Source organism: Nicotiana tabacum, chromosome 19, assembly GCF_000715075.1.
Source record: "Nicotiana tabacum cultivar K326 chromosome 19, ASM71507v2, whole genome shotgun sequence".
Taxonomy (NCBI): domain Eukaryota; kingdom Viridiplantae; phylum Streptophyta; class Magnoliopsida; order Solanales; family Solanaceae; genus Nicotiana; species Nicotiana tabacum.
In genome coordinates, this window is record NC_134098.1 from 71,255,654 (window position 1) to 71,277,693 (window position 22,040).

Sequence of the window (22,040 nt, forward strand, 5' to 3'; positions counted from 1 at the left end):
GGTGCTCAACCGAGTAAACCCGACTGAGCAAGCCTGTTAGATTTCATTCTATCCAAATTCATCTATGAATAAAGAGGAGATGTACTCCGTTAATCAAACACTAAAGAGATTTCATTAACCTCTTCCATTTCATTCCCATTAACAACATCATTTAATATTTCCAAAATAGTACGAGTTTATAGATTTAATGAAAAACATGTTGCCAAATACCAACAATTCTAATCCAATTCCCAACATCAAATACCATCCACAACCTGTCTACGGAGCCTCTACGTACAACTGAAGAGTAATATGAAAATGCCAGCAACAAGGCCTCGGCTATACCTCAACCACAAAGTACATGAGAAACAAAAGATACATGTCCCCGAAATGAAGTGGGGCTTACCAAATCAGCTGAAAAGAGTGTACTGCTATCACTGATCAAAGACATCTGCTGTAGAACCACCTGCATCCATTAAAGATGCAGCGCCCCCGGCAAAAGGGACTTTAGTACTGTCGAATAACACTAGTATGTATAGCTAGAAATCCTCTTTCAAAATAGAATGCCCATATGATCTATACGTGGAACACATAATATAATGTAATTGAAACAACCTGTACAAACAAGGACAACAAAAGGGGAACCTATAATGTGTCTCATTAGATCGTCCTTAGTGTTCACATATCATATTATACACTTATGCGTTTCATAGACCGTTCATAGTGTATATTCATACCGTACACCTATACCTCTTATACACAATGCACATATGCGTTTCATAGACCGTCCACAAGATTTCATATCACAATGGATTTCATAACACAATGTATCTATGCGTTCATAGACCGTCCACAGAATTTCATATCATAATGCACCTATACGTTTCATAGACCGTCCACAGGATTTCATATCACAATGGATTTCATAACACAATGTACCTATGCGTTTCATAGACCGTTCACAGGATTTCATATCACAATGTACCTATGCGTTTATAGACCGTCCACAGGATTTCATGACACAATGTACCTATGCGTTTCATAGACCGTCCACAGGATTTCATATCACAATGTACCTATGCGTTCATAGACCGTCCACAGGATTTCATAACACAATGTACCTATGTGTTTCATAGACCGTCCACAGGATTTCATAACACAATGTACCTATGTGTTTCATAGACCGTCCACAGGATTTCATATCACAATGTACCTATGCGTTTCATAGACCGTCCACAGGATTTCATAATATAATATACCTATGCGTTTCATAGACCGTCCATAGGGTTTCATAATACATTGGAAACAAAAATACAAATACGTACATCTCATAACCCTTCACACCACATATCACCTAATCCATACTTTCAACTACTTACAACATTATTATTTCATTGGCTCTTTTGTACATACATATGATTCTTTATACATGGCGCAATGGCCGTATTTCATATTCCACACTTTCATTTCTTCCCTTTCATAGATCATCATCATAATTATCAACAAGTAGAATATTCCGAAAATCACAACTTTAAGTTCATTAGTAATGAAGGCTTTAAACACAATCGATTTCTTTCCAATAAATGGAGTAAAATGATTGGAAATCAAAGCACAAATTAAAATCATACATAATTTCCACTCACGAATATGTAAGAACGCAAAATACATTGAAAATTACTTATAAAACATAGTATTAGCTAAAACTGCCACATATGGGCATCACTTGAGTTCATAACTTTTAGCCGATTATATTGTCGAAGTCAATTTTGGAATAGTTGAGTCAAAGCTCATTTCATAATCTTTCTCACATTATTTCATTTCATTGCCACCGTTGGTCACAAGTATAACTTTCACTATTGGCACGTTGGCCACACTTTATATCCCCAATTCACTGACTTTACTTCCAACCATCTTTATAGGTTATCAACAATAAGACATTCCCAATCAAGACTTTACGTACACATATGAGCAATTAAGACTCTTAAGAATATTGAGATTTTCTCATACAATTTGGCATACTAGCTTTCATTTGAAATACGATTCAAAGCCACAATATTTTAATACGTAACCCATACTTTGAAACTCACGGGAACATTATGGAATTCAATTCCAAGAGAGAAATTTTAATCAACATACCTCAATTGAGCTTTCCTTAAATTACTACAACGTTCCGGAAATTCAAGCAATCCCAATCTATTTTGAGACATAACAAATTTTAACAACAATTAGGAAGATATTCATGGTCTTAGTTCTTTTGAGCATTTTATCAAACACTAGGTGTGCAAATTTAACCACATGGTTCTTCTACAAGATTTCCTTCACTACACAACCCAATCCTTACTTATTTAAGCTCAACAATCTTCCCACAAATCTTTTTGGTACATGCATGTATAGATAATACTCTCATACCCAAGAATCATACTCTTAATCAACCATCTTCTACCCAAATTTGAAATTGAAAACTAGGGTATGGAACCTTACCTCTTAGATGAAGAACTTGTGGGTTTTCCTTGTTAATCTTCCAAGATTTGAGCAAAACTTGATGAATAATTAGCCTAGGGTTTTCTCTCTCTCTCTCTCTCTCTCTCTCTCTCTCTCTCTCTCTCTCTCTCTCTCTCTCTCTCTCTCTCTCTCTCTCTCTCTAAAACACTCCCCCTTCTTTCTAAAACATCATAATATTTGCTCAAAAATGACCCTTTACGTGTATTTAACGAAGTAGGATCGGGTTTTAAAATTCAAAAAAATAGAGCTCCGGAACAGGTTCTGCGGTCGCATATGCAACCGTATAGTGGTTATGCGGACCGTATATCGGTCGCATAATTGCTGACAAAATGATCAAAAATCCGTCTGTGTATGCGATCACTATGCGGTCCGCATAACCACTATGCGGTCGCATATTCGATCGCATAATTACTGCCAGATTTGGCCCTCTCCTGCTCACTTCTGCGGCCATTATGCGGCTTACAGAGTGATTATACGGTCGCATAATGGACCGCATAAACGTGCTTTTCTGGTAAAATCCTCAAACACGTAAGCCTAGTCCGGCACCATGAAACATTACTTTCTTTGAAAAATTTACCGGGCTTTACACTTAAGTACTTCAAAATTTTCTGAGGTGTTACACCGATCTCCAAGTAGGACCGGAGGAAGCTTTCGTGATGAAGCACTAAAGCCTAAAAAAATAATAAAGTTATTAGAGCACATCAAAAACCAAGTAAGATTCACAAAGGTGTACAAAGGGCAGACGCCTTACCCGATTCAGTGCATGTTGCGCCTAGATGAAGAGCCTCGACGTGCCCACTTCGTTCATCTTTGCCTGGTCTTACTCGGTCATCAGACATCTAAGGTAGCTGGCTACGCCCATCGGAGTAGAAAGGACCCAGGCGTCCACTAGGATCGTAAGAACGACCGTTCTCTTGCGCTCGGGGTCCACAATCAGAGCAAGAAATTACTTCACTAGTTTTGGGCTCGAACTCGGCTCGCCCGCTCCCGATGGCACATTATTTTTACAATTGATTGAAAGAACTTAGGAAATTCCTCCAGTGCGGCAATATCCATGCCGCCGAAGAACGTGTTGAGGGCATCGTCTGGGCCCTGCGCTATCTCGCTTGATTTATCTTTTCCCGCTTGGGCCTCTTCGAGCATGGACTCGGTGTAGGAGGGTTTTTCCACGATTCAATGACACCAGCTACCTCTTTCGGAGTATGAGCGGCTTCGCGAGAGGCCGCGACCTCCGTATCTCCCTCTAGTTCCCAAGCTATAGGGGATCGACCTTGTGGTCGTCTTTCCCGAGTGCTGCCTGCTCCTCCTCGTGAAGGGTCGACCCATGAGAAATAAAAACGTCGTCATCCTCGGGCTCATCCGTGAGCTGGCAAAGGGAATCAGAGTCCAGCACCCTGGATCGAGGTGCTCTTTTTGACTTTTCGGACCCGGATGATCATCTTCTTCTTCTTCGCCTCGACATCACGAGAATCCGAGGACTTTCTTTTCTTTTTCTTTTTCTCCTCCTTTGCAGAAGCCCAGGCTGTCACGAAGTGGAGGGTCCGGCAAGTGAGGACGGATCCTCATCCTCATCCAATGGCCTGAGTTCGGTGGTCTTGGGCAAACCTGTAAGAAAGAAGAAGACTCGGCAATGTGTAAGCTAAAAGTACGAAAGAAATTATTTGGGAAAAAACCTCACCATGGGATCAGGCCTCCCATTTGACCTTTGAGAGCTTGCGCCATGCGCGCTCGGAGTATGGAATCTGTTTGTAGATCCCCTCGATCCACTCCTTGAAGCGGGGAACAACATTATGAAGACGCCAAACATAGGCAATGAGAGAAAGAATAAAGGGAAATGACAAATACTTGTGAAGGAAAAAGCTTATGGGATGCGTTCCACTTCTCGGGAAATGGCAGGAATTCGGAAGGTATGAGGTCTTCGGTTTTCACCCAAACGAACCTCCCTACCAGCCTCGATCTCAGTTCTCGTCGATGCTCGAGAACGAAGCCTTGCTTGCTTGGCGAACGAGCTTGATCAGCCCCCTCGAAAGATTCAGAGACTGTATAGGCGAAGCATATGTTCGAGGGTGAACCGAGGCACTTCGATGTTGTTCACGAAGTGTCGTAAAGCGATTATGATCCTCCAAAATGATGAGTGGATTTTCCCAAGGCACACCTCATACCTTTTATAGAAGGCAATAACTATGGGGTCCACTGGTGCGAGCGTGAAGGGGTAAGTGTAAACACTTAAGTACCCCTCCACGTGAGTAGTGATGTCATCATCGGACCCGGGGAGGACCACTTCCTTATCCTCCCAGTGAAAGTCCCCCCGGACTATGGGTACTGTTTCTTCAGTAATGGAGTATATGTATATCCATGCTTCCTCGCCTCGGTCCTATTGACTAGAGGCATTCTCAACATTGAAATCGTTCCCAGTAGAGTAGACCCCTGATACGAAGCTCTTCAAGGGGGGTTCCTGAGCTACCTCGGGAACGGCCACCTCGGCATCTGTGGACAGGTTGGAAGATGAAGGAGTAGTTTTTTGAGGCACTGACTTGGAGGATTTTGCCATCGTAATCTGGGAAATATGAAGGTTTGAAGAAAAATATGAAGATTTAGAGATGGTATGAAGGTATGAAGGTCTAGGTTGAGGATCCAAAGAGAATGTATAAGGGTTGAAGATGAAGATATGGAGGTTTAAGGAGTAATGTATGAAGATTTGGAGGAGTTAAAAGCAATTAGACAGTTCGAGGGTAAATTCTGGAATCAGAAAGTGGAAGAAGTGAAAAAGGGCCGGAGCTTTTATAGGGGAAGAACAATCAATGCACGCCGTTTCACATTCGAGGACAGTCAACTGGTAGCTGACACGTGTACGAAGTCAGAACGGCGCGACTGATGGGATGTTTCGTTAACCTGTTATCTTGGTTGTAACGTATGAAGGAAGGAACAAGGTTCATCTATCGTTTCCCATCATTTCGGTAAACCTACTCTTCAGAAAACGAGGAAACTATCTGTGTAAAGATAAAATCGGGGGTAATGCCTACCCCGATTTTCCGATGAACAAACGGAGGGAGAGCATGGATACACGAGACCCAGGAAGGGTGAACGATGTGCATGTCATCGGGTATGGTAAAGCGACGTACACCGGGCCAAGAATGAGTTCTAAGACCTCGAGAGACACGGCGAATAGTTACGCATGACGGATAGAGGGCCGTGATACTCGCACTCAACCGGGTATCACGGTGCGAATCTCGCTTGATGTCGATTATGGATCAGTAATTATCGGAAAAGGAAGATTTTTACCTTTTTTAGACTTGTACTAGGAGTGAAACTCTCCTACTATATAAAGGAGAAGGTTTTCTTTTGTAACACACGTTGTAACACGCAAATCAAAGCAATACAAGTTTACTTTCTGCCTTTTAGCTATTGTTAAAGTTTTTGCTCATTTGTTCTATTTTTCATTCACGGTTGGGCTTAAACCGAGGGTCCAACCGAGGACGAGGTCATTGGCCAATAGAAGCTCAGGCTTTGCCATAATATTGCAATTGGTTTGAACGTTCATTTTATCTCTAATTCGTTTATTTGATATTCTTAATTGTTCGTGTTGAATTAAACCACATATCCTTAAAACCGCGTACAAATTTAATTGTTACCGATTTTCGGGATAAACACCGTGCATGTAAGAAATTAGAAATTAAACATGTTGGTAGAAATTAGAATTTAAACATGTAGGAACTGTGCTTAAATGGATATTTAGTTGTAAGACCACGCATAGTTTACGACTACAATTAGAACAAGCCACCATTAAGAGTTGTGGTGGGATGAATATGATACCTTCACTCTTAATCAAAGAGAGAGTTGAAAATAAAAAAAATTCTGATAGGAAACATTTTCTCCTTAATAGGCCTTATGCATCATGAATATGACAAATAAGACTTTAACGACAGTGTAATATGGCCAATATTTTGGCTAATAGAGTCTATCTCACATAAGTATAAACATATTTGCAAAGTGTAGATTTTGTTGGCAATATTCTTTGGGACCCAAAAATATTACATTGTGTGGTGGATATCATTTGCACAAGTTGTATATTTTCTTTTACAACTAAGAGACCAAGACTTTTTTGCCTATAAAAGGAAAGGACATTAGTTTATTTTAAACACACCAACAAGTCTTGAGTCTTCATTTCTTGTTTCTTCCTTTCCTCCTTTATTAAAAGTGTTTTGTATGAGAGTTAAGTGTTGGAAAGCACTTGTGTGATCCCTTTCTTTGGAGTGATCTTGTGAGGTTATTCTCTTAGGGTATTTGGGATTAATTAGAGTATTTACTCTAATTTTGTACTCTTATTGGTATAGTGAAATTGCTCCTCTCCGCTTGTGAACGTAGGTCACACTGACCGAACCACGTTAAATTAGTATCTACTTTAATTGCCGTTATTATCAACTAGCATTGTCTTTGTTATTGTCATTATAACATTATTTGGCTAAATTCCGCACTAAATCAGTTACCGATCCTAACAGCGGTATGAGTATGGAACACCAAATAAGAAACAAAAAGAGAACTAGCAAAAAGGAAGATACAAATTTGGTTCAAGTACATTGACTTGGTTACACACAGCAAATGACATTAATAAACATATCATTTTGCTCTAATACTACTAGTAACTTATACTCGTGAGAGTATTTTTTGGGCAGATGCATCAACTTCTCGTCCCATAATATTACACCTAACCAAACTTGAAATTGTGTTCATCACCATTGTAGCATCATTCAATCTATTGCCAGTAGCTAATTTCTTATACAAGTAGCTATCAAATGTCATCCTTTGCACATATTCATCTCCACACAACTCCACTAATGCTTCCCTTGCTGCATTGCTACCATAAAACACTTTTTGCAATATATCCAAAAACTTGAAAGTTGTGAAATACTTGTCATCCCACTTTCTTAAATACACCCTTTTCAAATCATCTTCACTAATCATTTTTTCTCCACCTTGTGAGGCCTTCACAATTGCTTCCCCACAAATTCTTCCACTTTTTGCTGCAAAATATATTCCTTCGCCCGAACATTTTGTCACGTATCCTGCCGCATCTCCTACTAGAGCAACCCGTCCACGTACTCGAACCGGGCGCGGGTGCTCCGGTATTGGATGTGCCTCCACCTTAATCACTCTCCCGCCGTCGATCTTTGGTCTGACTCGTGCTCTGATACCGTGCTGAAATAACTTAATATTAGACTTTGAGCACACCGTGCCCGTCCCCACTGCCACGTGGTCGCATTTAGGAAACACCCACGCGTAAAAATCGGGTGACACGTCATTCCCCACGTACATCTCAGCCAAATTTTCGTAATACCCCATTTTGTCCTCGGGCAATTTAATCCTCTCTTGGAAAGCAATGGCAGTAGCGTAATTTCCAGCTTTGATCGATTTAGCCACCCGGCTATTGGCTCCGTCGGCGCCGACGATTACATCGACGGCGAGCTGACGCTGGCAATTATCCATAGTGTAATGAATCACATACGGCTCGTGTAAGGATGTGGGGACCACGAGGTTAGTGACCAGCGCTTTCATGAGAGTGGCGCCGCTAGACTCGGCGCGGCGGCGGAGGAACGAGTCGAGGACTTCACGGCGGAGCATGGCGATGAACTCGTGCGGTTTTAGGGTTTTTCCGAAATCGACGACGAGATTCGACGGAGAAATGATTCTCATCTGAGTGACGCGCCGATCGATGAGGTGATAAGGTATCGAGAACTCGTCGAGCATGCAAAGTGGAATGGCGCCGCCGCATGGCTTGGCTGTAGCTGGGCTGCGTTCGAAGAGGAAAGTTTCGATACCGCCGGTGGCTAAAGCTTCTGCAGCTGAAGATCCAGCTGGGCCTCCGCCTATAACGGCTGCTCGAAGCTTGGAGACAACTGGATTTATGGGCTTTTGTTTGAAGTAATGGCATTGCTTTTGTGGGTTTTGGGTTTTGAGTGAAACTGGAAGACAGTGAAGAGGGTGAAGAAGGTGTGTTTGGGCGGCCATTTTTTAATAAAAGGGTTTTAAGGGATTAATGGTTTGGTAGGTTATAATGAGATTATATATAATAAAGCTAAAGATGCTAAAGATAGTGCAAATTTCTGAACTTTGGTTTATTTTAATGTTTGTGGTTTTGTTCAAATCAGTTTAGCAGCTGTAGTTGGTGGAAAGGTTGGGTAATTTTGTAAATACAAACAAGTTTGATTGTTTGAAATTTAAATCGATTGGTATATGTGTACTTATTATATTTATACTCAGTGAAGAATTATACTTGATGTTTGCAATATTTTTGTTGTTTTTTGAAGTAGAAAATGGTAGAATCTTAAGAGTTGGATAGTGACTGATGTTTCAAGAGAGTGAGAATAAGACTTCTTGTTGCTGTCTTCTTTAATTGAGGATTGATTGCTCATAGTTCTTTTAGTATTTCAATGTCATGCTGCCTTCATTTGTAAAAGTAGAGATATTCTTAAAAGAAAGTTACTGCCTTTGGTACTACAGAATGAAATTTCTCTTTCTTGCTTTGTCCTCCCAAATAGGTTGTAGAGGCTTTGTTTACATGTTATTTTGCTTTATGTGTTAATGATATTGATGTAGAGTTCTGGCTTGTTGGGGTATGATGTTTTGGCTTTAGTAGGTTATTGATGTTATAAGTAGTCTTTTTAAGGGAAATCTTATTCTGTAGCTTGATCATTGCACATGTATTTGCTTGAATATCTGTTTTGATTTTGGTGGTCCTTCCACTTTCTTTTTCTGCAAAAGAACTGCACATTCAGGTCTTTGAGAGAAATAAGGAGACCACTGTCTGGTATAAGCATATAATTTCTGCCAGAAGAAGCTGAATTTTGCAAAAAATCCGAAGAGGTAAGAAAGTTGCCTTCAAGTTCTTTATGGTCTATCATGCTTCCCTTCTTAATCTTGTTCTGCTAAATGCATTGATGAGCAGTCGACACATACTTGATTATTTTACATGCCATACTGTTTAATAAAACAGAGTGGATTACACTAGTGAAAGTGGCAAATATGATTTTTTAGCAGTAATTGAAGCTATCAAATGATTGAGAATTGATTCTAATACCAATATGGTATAACAAATATGATATACTAAAAATATGTGGAGCTTCACGCTATTGCAGGAACTTCCATTTAGAGTTTGCAGGACCTATGATAATAACTTATTAGTTGTTAGTCAATAGAAGCTACTAATTCTTGATTGTAAATTCTGTATAATGGTTCTTGATTTAGAATTTAGAGTTTCCTTGCATTGATCAAGTCCAGTGGATTTTAATGTTGAGGTTAATTTGGACTTTCCTAGGATCAATATGAAGTTTCCTACAAGCACAATGAAACACAAAAGGTGCTTCCATTTGCTCACGTTTGAAAATTCAGTATCCATAAAGTTTAAGGCAGCAAGTGAAGGATTCTTGCCCTATCTTAAACACAATAGAAAACATAAAATGCTATATACTGGACGATAGGGCAATTAACTTTGTTTACTAGTGCTTTTTTTTCCCCTTCCCTTTTTAAGAAGAATTTTGCATTCAACCAATGAAGCTCTGCTAGCTTGCTTATAATGAGAATCCAGAACTCAACTCGCATATGAGATGGGACAAGGATCGATTCTCATTTGTATTTATAGAAATATCCAATACAATTAGGTTGAAATGAATGAATGTGTGATCCCATTTAGCAAAACCTTGGTTTGTGATTGGGGATATGATACTGTTACTGCCTTTTATTTTAAATTATATTGGAATTTATACACTAATTTAAAAAATTGTGCTAGTTAAAAGTAATACAAGCCATCAACAACTAGGCATAAGTTTACAACTATCAAGTACATCCAATGAATGAAATTGTGTCATAGGTGTCTTTACACAATACTATATCAAATGGACACGGATATCACACCATTGTATACCGTGAAAACTCATTCATTGAACAGATGATGTTCCTTTGTATATACAATATATATGTTTTCTCATCCCTATGTGATCTAACAAGTGGCACCCCCTTAATTCAGGAAATGGAAACACCATTTCTTATGTCACTGATGTCTTGAAATTACTAATTAGTGAAATGTAGCTGGTAGTCGTACCTCTCAAAATGTGGGGCACAACACATAGAAAGACTATACCTTGTTTCTTTCTTTTTTCCGTGGTTTGGTTTGGGTGGGTGGGGTGGGGGGTGGGGGGGGGGGGGTAGGAGAACGGGTCACAATATGAAGAGTTGCTGTGAGAATTTTCCTCAGTAGACGGGCTAGTTTATCAAAAAGAAACATCAATCAGAAGCGAGCCAGCTCTATCAGTAGATGCTGATCAAGCTTCAACAATTATTGTGATTTTCCAACAATGCTTTAGCATCCTAAAACTATGATGGATTCTATATCAGTTCTTATGTCAACTTGCATGTTGTATCATGTATGGTCCTACTATCAGTATTTGCAACTTCCATTGTTACAAAGTTACATCAGTCATTGATTACTCATGACAGATTGTTAAAATAGATGTTATTGCCTCGTAACTAATTAATTGATTCTCTTTAGTTAAACTTGAGTTAACCTCTGCAAATTGATAGAAGTTTCCTTTCTAGATATTTGATTGAAATGATCCTTTTCGTTGTCAATGACAAAATGTTTAACCAAAACTGATTTCACACAAACTATTAGCATAGATATAACATTAGCTTGTGGAATTAAAGCATCCCAACTATTACAATCTATAATTTTCACTCTAGTCAATCATCTGCAGGCACCAATGCGATCCCAATTTGTAAACGAGCCATCTGACTCAAAGTTGTGGTCCTTAATGCTCCTGGTTGATTTTATCGGACCAGGTGTACCTTTCAAGCATGGTGATCTTTGTGAGAACCCTGTAACACTTCCGATCCTACCTGTTACTGTGACATCACTGTTGATAGAAGATATGGGAGATAGTTTGTACTTATAGGGAGAATTAATCTCTGAGTAAACATCGGTGTTGAGAGGTCTTAGCCTTGGTGAGCTCATTGATCTTGCTTTTGCTCTTGCAGATTCAGTGGCTGCCATGTATGTTGGAAGAACAGGAGAGCCCATGAAAGAATTATCATCTCCGCTCGAGTGCTGTCTTCTGTGGTGAAATGATCTTCTTGGAACATATATTGGAGAAACCAATTCTTGATCTGTATGGTATTGTTTTGGTAAAGTCCTTGGTTTAATTTCTTTTCTCTCACATTCCTCTTTGTTTCTTGCTGAGAAAAGTGTATCCAAGTTTTTAAGGTCATCTCTTTTAGCCAGCTGAGCATCTACCCATTGTTCTAACCAGTATCGGCGTCTTCCATTTATTTCTGTCTCTGTTGACCTCTGCAAGTAGAAAGAATACCCCTTGCGAAATAAATCATAGTCTGTGATAAATATGATCAGGATTTGAGAAATCAAACTATGAGATACTTACTCGATGGCTTAACCAGTATTCTCTTATTCGTTCTCTCTTGATAGCAGCCTCCCTTTTGCTTGAGAACAACTTGTTTGTCTCTTCCTTGGATAAAAATCGATTGTCCCACCTTCTCTGGCTGTTTACATCAATCTGCAAAATTAAAAGAATTGACTAAGTTGTTATTATACCTTAAGCTAGAGGTGATTATCTAGTAAATACTACTCTCATCACCATAAAGATTTGGTTCTACAATTGGATCAATAACATAAGCATGTTCCATACTGCAGTTGTTTTGTGCATAATTTCTGAAAGTGATCAGATTATAGTTATATTTGTAAAATTTTAGGTCACCATGTTATTTGTCATACCTTTATATCTTTCTCTCCCACATCCAGCAACGTGTTTTCTTGACAATGTACTGTGGTTTTCACCAGATCACATCTCTTTGCACAGACTTCTGACTGAATGTTTACAATTGACTGCAAGGACTTGAGGGTAGCAATAGCCTGACGTCGAACAGCCCTTCCGCGAACAATAGCTTGAAGCCTGACTAGTGCCTTTAGTGCTCTCAAAGCTTTTCTTGCCTGAAATTAAATTCATTGGTTAACTAAAACATTTCCTTGTGAATGCAGAGATTCAGAAGAAACGGTCAGGTTTAGTAGATTGAGGAAAACAAAAGATTGTGAAAAAAACATACCAGATAACCACGAAAAGCTGTCTGAATTTTGATGGCAGCAAGATGTTCAATCTTTCTCTCATAGAGGTAAAAGAACTGTGGTACTTGGTCCAGAAGAGCCAATTTTGACAGTCCAAGAGTTTCATCTTTAGGCTCATGGATAGATTCAGTGCCTTCTTTTAAGGAAGCCATTTCAGCTTCAACCTCTGGTGTTTTAGCAGCTGCATTAGCTATAGCAATTCTTTCAACATCAACATTTATAGTAGGCTTACTCTGCTTCTCTTCTGCTTTCTGGTGTCTCCTTTCCCTTGGTGGTGATAAGGCCGAGGACGCCGCCAGTCTCCTGATCTTTAGCCTTGCAAATACCCATCTCTTCCTCTTTGCCTATTGATACAGTAGCTGTTCAATGTCAATAAAACTTGGATACACAGGTACAACATTGACAAAAATCACCTATGTTCAGTGGCAAATGTATAGTTTAAGAGATGAGTTCAATTGAACGCACAGTTTTTAATTTAGAGCATAGATATCTCTATGTGAAAACACTGAAACGTAGTATGACTATTATGTTTTGAACCCATATTTTCAAAGTTAGAACCTTGAACTCATAACCATTAAATCCTAAATCCGCCTCTGTGATAAGGGGGTGCATAGTTTAGTATGGGTTCTTCATACAAATTTCAGAATATGCTAAGAATCTGCTAGAGATTGAATGTATCGAAGTTGATCACATAGGTAGAATCATTTACCTTCTCTAATCTTGATTCAGACTCTGAAACGAAAATCCTCTTCAGCAAGTTGAACCAGCTTTTCTTCTTTGCCATAGCTACAATTACCTCAAGTGGAACTCATAAAGCTCATTTGAACTTTTGGGGTAGCAAAGGAAAACCAAGAATGACACTTGGGTGCAGCAAGAAGATCTTTTTGGGAGTAATTTAAACATAAGAATACAAAAAAGGAAGTTTCAGTGAGTTGCCTTGTTAGAATAGACGATCTATTGGTATCAGTACCCTGGGGAATTGAAGCATATTTTCAGGAGGATTTGCTATGATTAGTAAGTAGCCTACACAAAAGATATCCTAGATTTCCTCATTCATTTCTAAAAATAACCAAAATCTTCTGAAGTAAGCAACTATAATGAACTAGAAACTCAGTCATAAGTACCCCACCAATAAAATAAAATAAATAAATAAGTGAAGCTTTGGTTATCAATGATTCAGATGGAAACAGTGGAAATAAAGACTTTAGAATAAGGTGTATATAATCAACATGGGTATCATTTTTCTCTATTCAATAATTCACATTTCTTTTCTCATCTTCTTCTTCTTCTTGATGATGAGTTCCTTCTGTTTCAACATGTGGTGTTCCACCACTAAGGGCGTTTGGATGAGACCCCTAATCCTAATAAAAAGTCTCGAGTTTGAATCGTGAGAATAGAAAAAATATCGCTTTTCTTTTTATGAATTAACCGGACCAGTAGACTTCATATATCAGGTGATTTAACTAAAAAGAGAAAATACATGTGGGCCTTTTTAAGTGATACAACTGTGGAGAGGAGTTAGGGGGAGGTGTCTTTCACATTGATGGAGGGAAAACTGATGGAGTATGAATTATGTGAATCTTTATGAGGTTATGGGGTATGTGTTTCTTTTCCAGCTGCTATTTTGTTTTCTTCAACTACAATTGACATGTTCGAATGTTTGTTGGACCTCCTGACACTACCACTTAGGCCAGTGGGGTACAGTACAGATACCAAACCTGATCAAATGTTTCTTCATTCATTACAATATTAAATGGAAGATCTAGGGCTTTTTTTTTTTAAAACAGAAGCTATTTTTCTGTTTTATTTTTCATATGGATTTCTCTGTATTGATGGGAAACTTTGGAGCAACGGTAAAGTTATCTCTATCTGATCTATGGGTCATGAGTTCGAGCCATGAAATCAACTAGTGATGCTTGTATTGGGGTAGACTGCCTACATTAGATCCCTTGGGGTGCGGCCCTTTCTCGAAACCTAAGTAAACACAAAATATTTTGTGCATTGATTGGACTGCCTTTTTTTTGAAGTATAGGATGAGGGTACTGAAAGTAATTTGACGACCTTATGGGGTTAATATAGGAATCAAGAAAAACATGTGGTATGGACTATGGACCATGTTCTTATTTTCAAAAAATATCAGACAATAATTGTACAATTAATTGCTACGTTTTCTTCACTTTGTTTGAGAAGTGGGCAGAGGAAAGGAATGGAAGAGAAAACGGTGGGTATATTAATGAGAAGGCATTTTATTGCTTAGAAGAATGTCATTTTTCTCTTCCTTCCCCAAGCTAAAGAAACTTTACTCAATGGTCACAGCTAATTATTTTTTTAGCCAATTTTACACTATCATCATAAAAGGCAAAAGCAAACAAAGGAAAATATTGTATTGGCAGAATATTATATGCACTCTTTTTTAAGCCCATACCATGTTTTCACAAAATTGGTCCATAATCACTTTTAATACCTCCAATGTTGTGATTAGCTCCTATGGCTAGCTAATCCAAAGGATGATGTCAAAATCTGCAATAAAATTTTATTAAATGTTCAAAATCTTCTTTAGAGAAAGAGTGAATTGGAGTTCTTTTTTCATATTATTTATTGTAAATTGCAGTAAAGGCCTGCTCGGTAGACTTGTGATAACTTTTTAATGAAATGAATTATTACTACTATGATTCTGATCATTTCTCAATTAGTCTGAAATAGAGTCATAGTTGTTGTTGATGTACTATGATGAATCTGATAAGTGACACTGATGTTCTGCCTATCCTTAATGCAAAAGTAGTTTTGATGTGCTACCTTAATACAATTACTTAAGATATGATACACCACTAGTAATGCACACTTATTTTAATTGAAAGAAGATTATTCCTAGGATATCCAAAATCAAAGGACAGATCTAGCTTATAAGTTACGGATTCACATAAATATACGATTTTTTGCCTCAAGCCTATATATATATATATATATATATATATATATATATATATATATATATATATATATATATAGGTAATGCCGAGGCTTGTTAATCTATTTATTATTATATATTAACTTGATTGCTACGAGCATTCATAAACTTTAAATGTTTCGTCCGGTGAGTTGCATAAGTTTGACATGTGGATGTGACCTACTATAGTACTAGTGAGCAGAGAATGCTGATGAATATGCAAAGCATTCTTTCTTTATTCAATGTAACTATTATTACAATCGCTTTTTGTTTTTGGAGGCATTACTGAAGGTGGTAGGGTAGTGGTAATGTGCAACAAGATAGAGAATGTGAAGAAGAAAACAGAGCAGCCTTATGTGGTAATAAGGAATACACAGCCTGTTATTGGCCCCATTGTCTTGCCCAACATATGCCAACTTCTACTCAATTCAGTAAATTAATGTCTTCTAAAAAAGAAAAATCATAAATAAATGAGGGCATTAAGGTTTATATTTTAGGGGATAACATGTGCTAATATATGTGTCCGGGCAGGTCGATTTGAGATAATATACTGAATTAGGTATTAGTGGGCATGGGCTTGGTAGTGGCTCAAGTTAAGCTTACTCAGACTGGGTGGTTTAGCACAAATAGGATAATTTCATGGTGTTATTTACCTTTTATTTTCGCTGATGAAGGAATTTGTGCAAAAATAGTTTGGTATACAAGTTTTGCCCATATTGGCAACACTTGTCTTGTCCAAAAGTAATGTCCGGCGAGTTATAACTTTAAGAAAAATTGTTTATTGTTATGAAAATAATTATATTGTGGATGTTCATTCATTATTCCGCTATAGATAATCTTTCTGAAAAAAATTATCCATTTAGTACTCTGTTGAAGTTTATCTACAAGCAACTGATGCAGGCAGGTTGCAAGCAGCTCAATGAAATGATTTGCAGCAGTTTTTTATTAAACAGACAGGTTGCAAGCAGCTCATGCAGACAGCTTACAAGCAGCTAAAGAAAAGTCTTGCAGCTGCTTCGTGAAAAGCCTCGCAACTGCTTCCTTTCTTCTATAAATAGAGGAGTTTTCAGTTCATTATGTACATAAGTTTGAAGTTTGAATAATATATCAGTTTCTCTCTATACTTGTCTTTACTTTACAGTCTTTATTTTATAACACGTTATCAGCACGAGACTCTGCCATCTCGAGAAAATACTTTGAAAGTATCAGAGGTACGAACTTTCTTTTTCTAAATAATGTCAAATCTTTCTAAACTTGAGTTTGTAGCCCTAGATATATCGGGCAAAAGTTACATGTCTTGGGTGCTTGATGCCGAAATTCATCTTGATGCGATGGGTCTGGCAGACACCATCAAAGATAAAAATCAGGCATCAAACCAAGACCGTGCCAAAGCAATGATATTCCTACGCCATCACCTTGATGAGGGCCTGAAAATGGAATATCTTATTATTAAAGATCCAGTCATACTGTGGAATAATTTGAAAGATAGATATGACCACCTGAAGATGGTCGTTCTTCCACAGACACGTTATGATTGGACTCATCTAAGACTACAAGATTTTAAATTTATCAGTGAGTATAATTCTGCTATGTTCAGAATTATTTCCCGATTGAAACTATGTGGTGATAATATTACTGATCATGATATGTTGGAGAAAACTTTCACCATTTTTCATGCCTCGAATATGCTCCTGCAGCAGCAATATCGAGAGATGGGATTTAAAAAGTATTCTGAACTTATCTCACATCTTCTTGTAGCCGAGCAACATAATGGGCTATTAATAAAAAACCATGAAAGCCGACCTACTGGTTCTTGTCCATTCCCTGAAGTAAATGAGACAAACTTCCACCAAGCTAAGCGTGGAAGAGGACGTGGCCCCAGTCGTGGTCATGGCCGTGGTCGGGGAGGAAACTCTAATCGTAGTAATAACAATGCACCAAAGAACCCTCCTCACCACCAGCAGTGGAAAAGGAAGGAACAAAAGCATGAAGCGGTGCAAGAAGTAAAGCCAGAAAATGCATGCTATAGATGTGGAGGAAAAGGGCACTGGTCACGTACATGTCGTACGCCAAAGCACCTGGTTGAGTTGTATCAAGCCTCCCTGAAGAAGATAGAGAAAAATGTTGAAGCAAATTTTATTTCTGAAGATAATTTAGACTTCATGCATTTGGATGTAGCCGATTATTTTGCACTCCCAGAATGAGAAACAAGTCATGTGATCGGTAGTGAATCTGTATAAATGTAAATATTTTAATTTTTGTTGTTTGTAGTATATAGTATGGTTATGTAATTATTGTACATAAATAAAAGTTATGCTTTGATAATAATGTTTACTATCATATTTATTTTGTTTATGTCATTTTGAAGAATATGGATAATTCTCAAATTATGTTTGGATCAAAGACCAATCATGAAGATATTTGTGTAATTGATAGTGGAACAACTCATGCTATATTCAAAGATCAGAAATAGTTTTCTTATTTGCATAAGGAAAAAGTAAATGTTTCTACAATTTCTGATAATATAAGTTTGATTGAAGGCTCCGGAAGAGCTATTGTATTTCTGTCTAAGGGAACAAAACTTATTATAGACAATGCATTATTCTCCTCCAAGTCCCGAAGAAACTTATCGAGTTTTATAGATATCCGCCGAAATAGGTATCATGTTGAGACAATAGATGAAATGAACGTGGAATATCTTTGTATTACAAAGAATATTTCTGGCCAGAAATGCATTGTAGAAAAGTTACCAACTTTATCTTCTGGCTTATACTATTCAAAGATTAGTACAGTTGAAGCACATTCTATCGTAAACCAGAAGTTTACTGATTCAAATACTTTTGTGCTTTGGCATGGCCGTTTGGGCTATCCTGGATCAATAATGATGAGACGAATTACTGAAAATTCGAGTGAGCATCCATTAAAGAACCTGAAGATTCTTACAAATGATGAATTTTCATGTGATACTTGTTATCAAGGCAAAATGATCACTAGACCATCACCAATGAAGGTTAGCATTGAGTCCCCTACCTTTTTAGAACGTATACATAGGGATATATGTGGACCTATTCACCCACCAAGTGGGCTGTTTAGATATTTTATGGTCCTAATAGATGCATCTTCAAGATGGTCTCATGTTTGCCTACTATCATCTTGTAACCTGGCGTGTGCAAAGTAATTAGCCCAAATAATTCGATTAAGGGCACAATTCCCAGATTATCCTATCAAGGCTATTCGCCTTGATAATGCTGGAGAATTCTCATCTCAAGCTTTTGATAATTACTGTCTATCAGTTGAAATAAAAGTTGAACATCTTGTAGCTTATGTTCATACTCAAAATGGCCTTGCAGAGTCATTTATTAAACGACTGCAATTGATAGCAAGACCACTACTTATGAAAACAAAATTGCCCACTACTGTTTGGGGCCATGCTATCTTGCACGCAGCATCACTTATCCGTCTCAGACCAACACATTATAATAAATATTCTCCGTCACAATTAGTTTTTGGTCATGAACCAAATATTGCCCATCTACGAATTTTTGGATGTGCTGTATATGTGCCAGTAGCACCACCACAGCGCAGTAAGATGGGCCCCCAAAGAAGGTTAGGAATATATATTGGGTTTGAATCACCCTCTATTATTCGCTATCTTGAACCATTGACGGGAGATTTATTTACTGCTCGATTTGCAGATTGTCGATTTGATAAAATAAATTTCCCATAATTAGGGGGAGAGAAAAAGAAAATCAAAAGAGAAATTGTGTGGAAAGTTTCATCATTATCTCATTTTGATCCACGTACCCCTATATGTAATCAGGAGGTCCAGAAGATCATCCATTTACAAAATATAGCAAATCAAATGCCAGACACATTTACTGATTTGAAAAGGATAACTAAGTCATATATCTCTGCAGAGAATGTGCCTATACGAATTGATGTCCTAGCAGGACCATCTACTAGCATAAGAACTAGTGAACCTAAAGCACGCCTGAAGCGTGGTAGGCCTTTGGGTTCTAAGGATCGAAATCCTAGAAAAAGAAAATCGACAAATGATCAAAATGATATTATGAAGGGATCTCCTGAAGAGACCCAAGATCTGATTAGTTCTGAGATTCCTGAAGAAATCAATGAACCCGAGACTCAAGTGAGTGAGGAACTTTTAATAAGTTCTACTGGTGATGTGATTAATTTAAATCGATATGAAATAGTGGTGGATAATATTTTTGCATATAATGTTGCACTTAACATTATGCAAGATAGTGAGGATTGTGAATCCCGATCTGTCGAAGAATGTCAACAAAGATCTGATTGGCCAAAATGGCAAAGGACAATTCAATCAGAATTGAACGCACTTGCTAAAAGAGAGGTCTTTGGACTAGTAGTCCAAACACCTGCTGGTGTAAAACCGGTTGGTCATAAATGGATTTTTGTGCGAAAAAGGAATGACCAAAATGAAGTTGAAAGATACAAGGCTCGCCTTGTCGCACAAGAATTCTCACAACGACATGGAGTCGATTATGAAGAAACATATTCACCAGTTATGGATGCCATAACGTTTCGATATCTCATCAGTTTAGCCTTACGTGAAAGACTTGAAATACATATGATGGATATGGTTACAGCTTATCTGTACAGGTCACTTGATAATGAGATTTACATGAAAATCCCTGAAGGATTTAAAATGCCTGAAGCATATTCGAAATCTCGGGAAATGTATTCAATCAGATTACAAAGATCTTTGTACGGTTTAAAGCAATCTGGGCGCATGTGGTATAATCGCCTTAGTGAATATTTACTGAAAGAGGGTTACATAAATGATGTTATTTGTCCATGTATTTTTATAAAGAAAATGACATCAAAATTTGTTATACTTGCTGTTTATATTGATGACATAAATCTTGTTGGAACTCTAGAAGAGCTCCAAAAGGCAATCGAATATCTTAAGAAAGAATTTGAGATGAAAGATCGTAGAAAAATAAAACTTTGTCTTGGATTGCAAATTGAACATTTAGCAAACGGGATCTTTATGCATCAATTTGCCTATACAGAAAGGGTCTTCAAACGCTTTTACATGGACAAAGCGCACCCATTGAGTACACCAATGGTTGTTCGATCACTTGAAGTGAATAAGGACCCGTTCCGACCTCCAGAAGAGGATGAAGAACTCCTTGGTCCTGAAACACCCTATCTCAGTGCAATTGGTGCACTTATGTATCTTGCTAATGCCACAAGGCCTGACATAACATTTTCTGTTAATTTACTAGCAAGATATAGCTCTTCTCCTACTCGGAGACATTGGAATGAGATTAAGCATATTTTGCGATATTTAAAGGGAACTCTTGATATGGGTTTGTTTTATGCTAACAAAGGTAGTGCAGATCTTGTTGGTTATGCAGATGCAGGTTATTTATCTGATCCCCATAAAGCTCGATCTCAAACAGGGTACGTGTTTACATGTGGAGGTACTGTCATATCATGGCGCTCCACAAAGCAGTCAATTGTTGCTACTTCTTCAAATCATACTGAGATAATAGCTATTCATGAAGCAAGTAGGGAATGCGTATGGTTGAGATTAGTGATTCATTTTATTCAAGAAAAATGTGGATTGAAGTGTGATAAAAGATCCACAATTTTATACGAAGACAATGTTGCATGCATAGCCCAATTGAAGGGAGGATTTATAAAAGGAGATAGAACGAAGCACATTTCACCAAAATTATTCTACACACACGATTTTCAGAAAAATGGTGACATTGATGTGCAGCAAATCCGTTCAAGTGACAATCCGGCAGATTTATTCACTAAATCTTTGCCAACTTCAACTTTTGAGAAGATGGTATACAAGATTGGAATGCGGAGACTCAAATATTTGAAACAAGGTTTTCATCAGGGGGAGTAAAATACGCGATGTACTCTTTTTTCCTTACTAAGGTTTTTTCCCACAGGGTTTTCCTTATAAGGTTTTTAATGAGGCAGCTAGAAATGCGTATTACTAAATATGTGTACTCTTTTTCCTTCACTAGAATTTTTTCCACTAGGTTTTTCCTAGTAAGGTTTTAACGAGGCACAATACCTTTTAATGAACATCCAATGAGGAGTGTTATGAAAATAATTATATTGTGGATGTTCATTTATTACTCCGCTATAGATAATCTTCCCGAAGAAGATTATCCATTTAGTACTCTGTTGAAATTTATCTACAAGCAGCTGATGCAGGCAGGTTGCAAGCAGCTCAATGAAATGATTTGCAGCAGCTTCTTATTAAACAGACAGGTTGCAAGCAGCTCATGCAGACAACTTATAAGCAGCTAAAGAAAAACCTTGCAGCTGCTTCGTGAAAAGCCTCGCAGCTGCTTCCTTTCTTCTATAAATAGAGGAGTTTTCAGTTCATTATGTACATAAATTTAAAGTTTGAATAATATATCAGTTTCTCTCTATACTTGTCTTTACTTTACGGTCTTTATTTTATAATATTTATAAAGT

General features: G+C 37.8%; 2 protein-coding genes across 2 annotated transcripts; both read right to left on the reverse strand.

The window, feature by feature from the left end:
* Positions 1–7,003: 7,003 nt before the first annotated feature.
* On the reverse strand, positions 7,004–8,773 carry LOC107803012 (geranylgeranyl diphosphate reductase, chloroplastic-like). Its single transcript, XM_016626609.2, has one exon. The coding sequence runs from the start codon at positions 8,485–8,487 to the stop codon at positions 7,126–7,128; it is 1,362 nt and encodes a 453-aa protein (XP_016482095.1). The 5' UTR covers positions 8,488–8,773; the 3' UTR covers positions 7,004–7,125.
* A 2,369-nt stretch (positions 8,774–11,142) lies between these two features.
* On the reverse strand, positions 11,143–14,063 carry LOC107803011 (protein IQ-DOMAIN 11). The gene is made up of 5 exons (XM_016626608.2): positions 13,317–14,063; positions 12,589–12,951; positions 12,260–12,475; positions 11,910–12,041; positions 11,143–11,818 (listed from the first exon to the last, which is right to left on the reverse strand). Exons 1-5 carry the CDS (start codon positions 13,389–13,391, stop codon positions 11,219–11,221), a joined length of 1,386 nt encoding a protein of 461 aa, XP_016482094.2. The 5' UTR covers positions 13,392–14,063; the 3' UTR covers positions 11,143–11,218.
* Positions 14,064–22,040: the final 7,977 nt, after the last annotated feature.

Excerpts from the sequence above, each read along its gene's own strand:
- LOC107803012 (XM_016626609.2), bottom strand. The coding sequence starts at position 8,487 with ATGGCCGCCCAAACACACCTTCTTCACCCTCTTCACTGTCTTCCAGTT.
- LOC107803011 (XM_016626608.2), bottom strand. The coding sequence starts at position 13,391 with ATGGCAAAGAAGAAAAGCTGGTTCAACTTGCTGAAGAGGATTTTCGTT. Across the intron at positions 12,476-12,588 it reads CAGCTTTTCGTGGTTATCTG|GCAAGAAAAGCTTTGAGAGC; the intron begins GTATGTTTTTTT and ends ATTTAATTTCAG. Across the intron at positions 11,819-11,909 it reads AATACTGGTTAAGCCATCGA|AGGTCAACAGAGACAGAAAT; the intron begins GTAAGTATCTCA and ends TTCTACTTGCAG.